Source organism: Diadema antillarum, unplaced genomic scaffold, assembly GCF_040938485.1.
Source record: "Diadema antillarum isolate AM-2024a unplaced genomic scaffold, OU_Dant_1.0 seq00000423_RagTag, whole genome shotgun sequence".
NCBI lineage: Eukaryota > Metazoa > Echinodermata > Echinoidea > Diadematoida > Diadematidae > Diadema > Diadema antillarum.
The window spans coordinates 2062907-2074198 of record NW_027271406.1 but is presented as its reverse complement, the minus strand read 5'-3'; the positions used below and the strand labels follow the sequence as shown (position 1 = coordinate 2074198).

Genomic DNA, 11292 nt, shown 5'->3' with positions numbered 1-11292 from the left:
ACATGCCAAACTCGGAGTTCTCGTTCGTCTTTAAAGAGTTTACCCTGCTACAATAATCTACGTTAAACACAGCATCTTTTGCTACTGCGGAATTCTAGTACTCGACAGAGAACGAAAATCACATACCTAACTTACGGTGTGTAGAAACATCATGTTTAACATGATATGAAATTGTGAAAGAACAGAATACAAGATAAGTAACCGCATAAATCTCATCTTACTCGCTTTCTTTAGACATCGAAAAGCTTGTTACGATTATATCGAGAAATTTTACGATCATATCGACAACACAATGACTCACATTAACACGTAACAACTTGTCTCTTTTTCATAAAGTATCAAAATGAATAGACTTATCAAACGAAGCACGAAGTTTGCAATGTATTTTGAATACAAAGACAGCGAAAGTGACACCACCCGCACGTCGGATGCCTTCCCCGCTACTCCTCGGCGGTCTGGGTGTGGAGGAGTGTGTGCTCGCACCTCCAGTCAAAGTACTGCTGCCAGGCTGGGTGAATGAGTCTGTGTCAAAATGTGAAGAGGATACCGGTACTGTAATGTCACTGATTTGGGGGATGGTGTTACGGATGAAGGGGGATCGAGTCATACCGAATTTGACTTTGTATACATACAAAAATACTGTAGATTCTCGGCTTTGTGAAGCAACAACTTTCTAAGATGACGGTGATAAAATCCTTGGTTTCAGGTGTTTTTTCCCCATTTTTTACTTCATACACGATTGTATTTGTCACTCTATTCATCTGTCTGTAAATTCCCGTTGTCCGATATGCATCGATTAAAGGATGTTCTCGTTTCTATAAATTGTTTAATTTACATTCGGTTTTACTTCACTTTGGCTATGTTTGGCCGATGTGGCGAGTGCTTAAATTGGTCAACTCGGGTATGCGTCATGGCTCTATGGTAAGCAGTTGTTGAATCCATTCTAGGACATTGTAAAATAGAATATCAAAGGAAAGACATTAAACATGGCAGGTCTTACTATGTTTTTCTCATCATGCACAGCATATTTTTTATTTGAAAACTTACACATGCGAATATTTAAACAGAATGAACTGAATTTTACAATTGAAGTAAAGTTTATTGCTTGACAGGCTGGTATTACACCATTCAGACCGAACACACTGCAGCTCTTCAGAAAACGATAAACACACCGATACACAGATAAAGAAACCTTGCGGAAGCAATCTGAGCTACCTATTATGGCGAATTCGGTATAGGTGCGCATTAAGCCTTACTAAATTGTCACTCTTACCGATCAAGTTTGTTGAAGACTCTGGGTACCAGGGAGCGCACGGTTCCCGCCGCGTACTGAATCAGCTCTTCCGACAACGGTCTGTCAGCCCACATGTGTGGGTTGTTCTCCAGGGTGTCTGTCAGTCCTTTCCCGACGTCGGACTGGGCCTTCTCCCCGAGGAGCTCACACAGAGCGGCCATCTCAATCCGGGGCCTCTCCTCTGTCTGCTCGCTGGGGAGTAGGTTACACTGGTACAGCAAAGTCTCGTAAGCCAGCTATGAGCGTCATGACAGGAAAGAAAGAGGGTATGCAGAGTCACAATTATTTGATAGCCAAACATCAAGCATCAAAAGGTTGAACGTACAGTGGCCATCTTCATGGTTCTAGTAAAGCTGCGTTTACACCATGTTCCTGGCAACCACGGCAGCTCCGTTTCAGGCCACCATGGACAAAACGGGATGGACTTGAAACGACGTGGTGAGACGGGATAGGCAGACGCGACAGGCCGTGATTGCCGTGGATGCCATGTCAGATTTTTATACTATTGGAAAAAATGCCACGACAGTCCCGGTACTAATGAGGAATATTGTATGCAGTGATAAAACGGGGTGAACGCAACGAAACGGGGCGGCACGTAATAGGCCATAACAAAACTTGGAGGCTGTCCGTAGCCGGACGCGACTGAAAACATTGATAGTCTAGCCTGACTAGACGCCGTGAGAATAGCGTCAGATAGCTATATGTTCAACAGGGAGAGGATTGGAATGAACAAGACTATAAAATGCAAAAGGGGGAAAACAGGAGAATGTCTCATCTACCCACGGCGCACTACGTTTCTGGCGAATGGGGCTGCCGTGGCTGCCGGGAACATGGTGTAAAAACGCAGCTTCAGGCCTTGCTATTTCCGCACTGTGGATTTACCCTGAACAATGGCATGACTTATTTTCAGCATAGCAAATCAAATTGCCTTCTTTATGTGGAGTTTCGACATGGTACAATAATGTAGTGGCCTTTCTATTGCTCCTTCCTGATAGCCCAATGCGTCGTTCTTGTAGGCAAAGAAGAAAGTGTAAAGATGTCTATGCTTTCATGATTTTGAGACAAACGAAACATTCAGGGCTGCCGACATTCACAAATCAAACTCAGGCAGACACAAGAGAGACGCTTGCGTGTTGCTTGCAGTAAAATATAACTCCTTCTAAAGTCGATGATGCTTTCTGGTCAGAAAGTAAAGAAATATTTGATTTTGTTTTTAGGAAGTCTCCTGCAACATCAAGAAAACTTGACGGCTCTGATCTGTCGCTGATATCCACAATGTCCTATCCCAAGTATCTCCCAAGTGAGGACAACGTGAAATTCTAGTATTGCTTCAGTAAAATTTGAACTTGGACATTGTTGCTCTGGAATGATTGTGACATGATTATATAAACAGGACTTAAGCAAGTAGTATTTGCTAGTCAAGACAAGTGGAGATAAAGCAATGCGAAGGACGTGAATAAGGCCTTATATAGGGTTATATGCAGTCGACAGGGGAAAAAAATTGCCATTTACACTTAAACACATACTATACTAACGCAGAATATTATCATATATCTGCAAACTTTCAGATACGTAAATAAGCGTTCAAGTCGGATTCGCGGTCAACAAGCAGCCAACAAGTTACTACCATCCAGACAAAAAAGATATCAATTGCGTCTCCTACTGTAATTGACCCCAGGGAGTCAGTGGAAGATACACGATAGTAAAGACCCCTTTCTCACCGATGTATCGAAGACGTTACGTAGCTTGACTCCGAACTGGCGGTGCAGGTTAGCGGCGGGAATTCTGCAGTCATGCATCACCTGTGGATATGAAAGACATCAAGAGGAGATGAATCGGAATGAAGGACTGTTCTGGTAGAATCAATCATCTTATCAGTGAGATATCAAAAGGCTCAATTCGGTTGGAAAGCGGCTAGCCCAAAATGAGCACTGCAGCGGATGGGGCTTCATGATTTTAAAATGAATTGAAAACGTACTTTACCGCCAGCATCTCACCAGAGACATAAATGAATCGCATGAATAGAGCCCTGTTTAACAGATCTCACCCAGACAATGTCGGGACAACGTCCGGATAACAATATTCCTCGCCTCGGACAATAAGACCGCAGAAGAGAGCGAGGGGTACCGTTTTAAAATAGACACACACCGAAAACCCTCCCCGGGTAGGTTTCCACGACAACCTACCCGTTCATGCGCGAAGGGGGTGTGGTTGCAATCCACGTATACATCCGCGAGCGGTGTGTCACTTCTATTTGGACTATTGCGCATGCGTGTTGAGTGTATTAAAGGACTTTTAGCGTTAATGTCCGTATAGATATGTTCAACGTATGTTATGTTCAACATATGTTATCTTTGAATTTATTTTTTTTTTCAGGAAACAGCAAGAATCACTTTTCTTCAACGACATGACCAAAACCAAACGTAAAGTTGCGTAGCAAGTTACTTCAGCTGACAAGCGAACTCCTGTGTCCTCTACTTACAAGCTTCTGTAGAAATGATAGATTGTGAGATAGATGGTGAGGCGAAAGACCCACCTTCATGACGATATCCGCCTCGAGCAGCTCTTTAAGACGCCCTTCTTTCATCAGTGACGACTTGCCCGGACACTCACTGACGTCAAACAGCCAAATCTCGCCCTCTAGCGTCGAGAGTTGGACCAGTGTCACCGATGTCTGTCCGTCTGAGGAGTCAACGATAATTATCATTATTCAGCAGCGGACGTGCAACGTCACAAATACAACTCACATACGGGTGGTGCGTGCATGCATGTGCGGCTACAAATCTCACGGGTATGTTGTTAAAGGACTGACATGTGACATAACAATTTCTTTGTTGCCAACATGGAAACAATAATACAATTAATATAAAACATGGTGAACAGCGTGGCATGTTATGATCTTTGCTTTCCACGAGTCCAAGTCACCATCGACTATGAACTTCACAAGGACAATGAAATATTCTTATTACAGCCTATATCACACTATGAAGGAAGTCTCTAGGCCCTTCAAGAATGAAAGTACAACGTTACAGCTAAGAAAGAGAAAAGGAGCATGTGATGAAAAAAAAACAGTTGATACACTAAGATATAGAGAGGTATCTAGGTGTATTTCACTGGAAAGATAACTGCTTTTGCCATTGATATTAACAGGAGAGTGTTCCATAATTCTGATGCTGCCAAAGCCTGTTTTTCCGAGAAGAAAAAGAAATGAAGTGACGGATGGCGGTTGAAATAAGAGAGACTTGCACTTGGTTCTTGGAGACATTATTTTGGGGCAAAATTTTGTAAGCATGAGAAGGTTAAAAAAAAGTCTTGAAGTTAACACGGTATAGCATTGCACTTACATCCCAGTATTAACTTTATCCGGAATAGAATTGTACTTAATCTCACAGCATAACATGGGCTTGGATAACATCTGATATTTTTGATAATATTAATTCGGGCTTTTTTAATTGTGTGGATCATCGATAATCTTTCTTGTGCCTGTCCGTCTTTTGGCTGAATTGATAGGTGAGTGAATGAACGAACGAATGAATGAATGAATGAATGAATAAATAAATAAATAAATAAATACATAAATAAATCAACCAACCAACCAATCAATCAATCAATCGATCAACCAATCACTCACTCACTCACTCATTCACTCACTCACTCACTCAATCAATCAAGCAACCAATCGATCAATCAGTCAGTCAATCAATCAATCAATCAATCAATCAACCAATCAATCAATCAACGTGTCAGTGGCTGAATGAAACACGAAACTTCGGATCACATGGCGGATTGTTGGTGTACCTTTCGGAGAACCTTTGCAGTCCAGACTGATAACCATCATGCCGGTCTTGGCCGCGTCTTTCAGCAATGTGTCCACTACCACCGCACACTTGGCTGCCTCGCTCACCACGGGGATGCGGGTCGTGGTCGTCGCCTTGCCCGGCGTCAGGGTGACATCCAACTCGACGAGGGAGTCGTCGAGGTCGCTCGCCTCGCTCCTACTGTCGCTCTTCCGTCCACCACCACGTCGTTTATAGATGACCAAGGCCCGACGACGAATTTCCTTCTGGATGGCGAGCTCGGTGAAGCCAGGATGTAGGAAGATGTTGGTCGACCATTCTTCCTTTGATGCAAAATACAATGATCCATGTAGGATCATTATAAGAAGTCATACTACAAAATGTCCAGTCATTTATAGCAAATAAACATATCATAAAATTCTGGTTTGCCCTGAATGCTGAATAAATAAAAAGATAGTGACAAGACGAGCACGGCATGCTCATCACGATACGATTTGTCTAAAAAAAAAAAACCCAAACAAACAAATGACAAAAATATCTATATCCATTTCTAGCAAGATATACACAAGTACTGCCTATGTGACTTGGGCATATCACTTTCATTATCTGCTTGGATTATAGAGTTCATATGTATCCAAACTAATACTAAACAGAAAAAATACATTCATATATACGATCAGTCCTGTCTATGATAAAGGGATACCATGTCAGGATAAGGGTTGGGATTGGGTCAGTTCCAGTGTTGGTACACTGTTACAGAACTCTCTCGATTTCAGGCCATTCTAGTTCGGATTCTAGACTAACTCTACACGTTAAGGCCATTTGCAGTGGACAGGCATGGTTGTTAAAAGATAATTTAAGACACTGATAATTTCTTGAGTCGGTAAAATCACATTCTTTATAGGGCCTGGCGGTAATTTGTCCGATTCTCATGACTATTTAATTCCAAGCTCAAACTCATTCTGTGCATTCTTTTTTTATGTGTAACATAATTATCAATGGTTATACTTTTTTTTTCCTGTGTTTGGACAGGCTTAATTCTATACTCCATACGTAAAAAGTAATATCCTCCATTATAAAGACCGTAACTAGCGAGCATTCTTGGGATCATTAACTTTGCTTCACATATTAGGTGTTGTTTGTGGTTAGAGCATGGAGGTACCTCCGTGGTTAGAGCTAGAATTTCGACTCCCCACTTTTAGAAACGCTTTCCTTGGTGTTTGCCCGACAGGTCAATCAACTGCCAATCAGTGGGGGCGCTGTGGATAAGATTCCGGCAGACTCCCGACTCCCAATCGGAGGACTCGAGTTTTGATCCCCGTTCAGTGCCTACGTCCTTGGACATGTTGGACAAGATGTTTTTGTTGTTGTTGTTGTTGTTGTTGTTTTGGTTTTAATGGCGTGTATCACTCACGACTGAGTATTTACGCCTGACTATTTTATCCACCATGTCATGACCCTGGGCTCTTGACTCAGGTGTATAAATAGGTACCTAGCAACGCTAGGGTAATGATAATGACAAGGCACTCTGGTAGAGCAGTGGCAACACTGATGAGGCTGCCCATGATAAAGAAGACCTTATTTTCAACTAAAATGTATTGGAAAATATTATGGATAGCCTATACGTTTTTTCCGTTTTGATGTTTATTTTGTTGTTTGTTTGTTTTTTTTTCTGCGAGGGTATAGTATAGAGCTATAATGGATTGCATCCCTATTGAACCCATTTTAATACTCAATCCAGTTTGCATGCACATATTGCCATGTCGGGTAAGTCTGCCTCTGGCAAATCTTCTAGTGAGGATCAACTTACACGTCTATTAGAGGTATGCATAAAAGTTGGATTACCAGGTATATCGGTATAAATTCCCCACTCCCCCCCCACCCCACCCCCCCCCCATACACACACACACACAACACACACATGCACAAACACACACCATAAATTTGAGGCGATGGAAAACGATCTGGCATGTGAAGACATGTGTAGTTCACAATAATTTCTCTTTTACCCAATAGGTGTGTGTTATAGAGAGAGCTCTTTACACGCGTTTTGTAGGTTAATTCGATAAATCCTAGAAATCTATGACTGCGCGTGTAAATTAAAACTGGGATGTCGTTCTTTGCCCAGAAGTAAAGTGAGTTATGACTCGATTGACCTTTTTTTTTTTCATTGTAGGCAACCTACGAAAAATGAAACAATATTTTCACCCCTCCCCCCCCCCCCCAAAAAAAAAAGAAACCCGCTTTTTCTGTTCTGAATTATAACGTAATAAAATTTGAGTTAGAATTTGTATGAGTTGAGAGCTGCGAGTACTTTTGAGGGAATTGTGTCATGTATTTCCTACCTTTCCCCATCTCATGGTAAAGAAGAGTGGGATTGTCATGAAGAAACGTCGGAATCTCTGTAGCAGAGTCTTGCTCTCGCTGTGGAGTACCCGCAGTTCGTCTTTACTAAACACCTTCTTTAGTTTGCCTAGGAGATCCTCCACATCTTGCCGAGTTTCCTTCGCTTCCGCGAAAATCTTCCAGATTGCCTCCACAACCCTGCCCGTCATCTCCGGCTTGACTAGTGGCTTCGATCGGGTGAAGGGAATTTGCATGTTCTTTTTCCCCGTGAAATAGGCCGCTGGATTGGAGAACGTGGTTGCCATTTCCGCGGGCTCTCCGTTAGCCAGCATGATGTTAACCACGTTCCAGGGTGAGCTGCTGCGTTGGAATCGCCGGAGAGATTGCCCCATCGGAGTCAGATCCACGTGCACCGTCGCACCCCGGCGAAAGACGTCTCGCATGTCGTAGACTCCTACGCCAAGGATCCGCCGAAGTATGGCGATGTCTAGGCGAGCCTCGTCGTTGTCGAGACCCAAGAGGCGAACTCGAGCGCAAGTCTTCTTGATTCGGAACATACGACCACGAACCTTAGTTTCCGTCGGCTGCATTTTCTTGTTCACTTGCTGTGAGGCCATAGTGCACGACTGGAAAAGTCTGACATTAAACACGGAGCTTAGAATTTGCTGTCCGCCTCTTGGTTTCTCCTCTCCAATTTACGGGATATAACCTTCATACCCCGTTGCACATTTACGTGTCAGACGCTCTGCCCTCCACTCGCGCGGTCATTGCACGCCTGCATAGCGTTAGCAAAGGAATTTCTCCTAAAAATGTTGTTGCACCTTCGTGGAATTCCTCCTCTCCTCGGAAAGAATGGATTCAGGCTTCTGTAAGTGGCTCGAATTTACCGCGGATTTCATCCGCAGGTGAATGTGACGCCGTTTTTGTCTAATTTCCCGCCCTCATGTTCTGTGAATGCGCAATGCCTCGAACCTTTTCAAGGGATGTGATTGTCGGGTTCTCTACTTTCCTATATGGGCCAAGACACAGTTATTAGGCTAGATTTTGTGACCTCATTATAGTGTATGACAAACTTGTCAAAGCTGTGACGGGTGTGGTATGGAGTGGTCACTGTGACGTCATGTGATCACCACCGGGTATAAGACAGTTCGTAATTAGCTCATTGTGTGCATTGGTACCAATGACGGTTTTTTTATCAGTTGGTTAGGCGCTTCACGTGTTCTGAAGGCAGCATTTAATGCATGAGCTTGCCCGACGTGACAGTTTAATAGTATGCAATTGATATTCAACAAAGAATACATTTGTGCAGAGCAGATGATCAGAATGAGCTGTCAACAGGGTGTGTAACAACCTATAGAAACATAATAGTGTTTTCCCCTAAATGTATTTCGATTTTTTTTTTAATCAATACATTCCAAATACGAGGAATATACTCTTTGGTGAATGTGCTGGAAAGCACTATTTATAAGGATCACATGAATAGTCATCACACCACTGATGCTTATCTCAGTGAATTTACAAACCAGCATGCCTGTTGGAGCAAATTACTTTTTTCTGCTCATGCGCAAAGACGAATTACGAACTGGTCTATTGGTCATCCACTTGCCAAGACTAGAAGCTCAGTTTCATTTTGTCTGTATACATTGTGCTGAATATTGCACTTTAAGGGGAAATCCCGTCCAAATATGTTATCTGATAAGAGAGAGTAAAATATTACGAGTTCAACGGTAAAATCCCGATTGAAATCGGTTGAAAAGTATGAAAGTTGAGACATTTTGAAGTTTCACTAATTTTTCAGGGAACAGTTCTTGAACGGTCGATATGAATATGCAAATGGCAAAGTGAGCATGTCATGCCTTCACATCTTACCATATATTTTGCGAATAAAAGTTTGATATTTCAAGTTTAATTTCATTCAAACGCAATTGTGCCCGAGGCTCAAATCCTGGTATATCTAACAGATCACTTTTCTGAAGTTATTCAACCAGGAATAACATCATGCTTCAGACTCCAATGACAGAAACATTGAATTTTCGTTATTTTTCTGCACACGGTCAATGGAAAGTTGTGAGGTTATGACATGGGTACGCTCACTCATTTGCATATTCATATCCACTGTACAAGAGCTGTTAGAAAAACTTCAAAATGTCATAAATTCCTTATTTTTCGTCCGATTTCAGTCAAATTTGTACTGTTATACTCGTAAGAGTTTACTCTTTTTATCAGAATAACTTATGTTTGGACTGGATTGCCCTTTTAACATTTTTTTTTTTGTTTGTGGATTAGTTTCCCCCACACAAACACGAGGCTTCAGGAAGTGGTAATAGATTGGTGAAATTAGACATGATTACGCTGTCTTGAGATGTATGAGTACTCAACAATTTCTAATGTTATTGTATAGTAGAATGCTGTACGGAAAATGGTAGAGTTTTTTTCTTCTTCTTTTCTTGGCTTGGAAACAGTGATGGACTTGTGGCTCTTTCAGATGAAGAGGGTACAAACAAGAGATAAATTTGTCGCAGTACTCGCCAGTAGAACGTCGATAGAACATGTGCACATTCTATCAGTGCTTCACTTACTTTTCCGCTTTCATTGAATTTACAGGTGGTAACCTATCTGAAGGGAAAACTTAATCCACCTTTATTTTTCTTCGGTATGACTTTATGTGTTTTTGCATTGTTATAGTGAAGAATGAGAGTGCCTTGCTCGTATACGAATGGAATATTTACTTTCAGCGAAACTTTTATAACAATATTCATAATAAGTGTGAAAAGATAAAAAGTAATATATACGTATACTGATAGTATGATAATGATGATGTTGATGATAAAAATAATTATAATGATATTATTAATATCACTATTATCACTCTCATATTATTATTATTATTGTTATTACTATAATTAGTATTATTATTATAAACATCATTAATGATATTTAGAAATTGGTCCATTTCCTCACTCTGATCACATATTTAATGTTATGCTTCCATCATTACCATTGGTGATTTCATTTACAGTTAAGATAAACATATTCAAGAGCACTCTTTTGATCGTCAACCCCATCATCCCCATCATCATCATCGTCGTCGTCGTCATTTTGTCTCCGCCGTGTTAATGCTGCATCGCAGTAGTTCGCAAATGTCAAAGCCACTGCTTACAAAAAGTTTTTTTTCAAGATGTAATTACGTACTACATCAATATTACATAACCACATCAATGTACACTTTATTGCATTAAGGAACCTTATACCCCGAACACGTGACATTGTAGATGTTTCCGTTCTCCAGGTACATTCAATTCAATTCAATACAATTCATTTTCATATTTCTCAATGGAAAATTGCATCAAGTATAACAAAATAGAACTTGGATGTTCAACAAAATATAACTGACATAGAACATGGCTGTCAATTTATCAAAATTTGAATCGAAGTGAAAATGTCAGAGGAATATGATTGGACCAACTTTAAAGCAAGCTTGTCAAACGTAGGCCCCAGCAGAAATAGAGTGAACAAAAAGGTACGGAGCACGAATGCAACTTTAGACCAAACTTGAGATAAAAATGACAAATAACACTCCGGGTTATGTAGCAAATACTTCTCAAATACAATTTTAGATATAGAGGAAAAAACCAAAAAGTGCTGAAAAATGAATGGTTATTATGATAGCAATATTTAAAGTAGTGTTATATTTCAGTTGATACATTCATAAAACTATACATTAGGATCCTAAGAAGGTGCAGGGGAAAAAACTAGAAATTGAAACCAACGATTCAAGCGTGATCTATCAGTCATTTAAGGCGAACAAAACAACGCCAGCTTTAAGTTGCCGCGTTCCCGAAACCTTTGTAGTAG

At 41.1% G+C, this 11292-nt stretch overlaps 1 protein-coding gene across 1 annotated transcript; it reads right to left on the bottom strand.

Annotated features, from left to right (window-relative positions):
* Positions 1–440: 440 nt before the first annotated feature.
* On the bottom strand, positions 441–8054 carry LOC139732476 (uncharacterized). The gene is made up of 6 exons (XM_071643339.1): positions 7437–8054; positions 5093–5414; positions 3831–3976; positions 3016–3096; positions 1274–1530; positions 441–522 (listed from the first exon to the last, which is right to left on the bottom strand). The coding sequence occupies exons 1-6, from the start codon at positions 8052–8054 to the stop codon at positions 441–443; spliced, it is 1506 nt and encodes a 501-aa protein (XP_071499440.1).
* Between the last annotated feature and the right edge of the window lie 3238 nt (positions 8055–11292).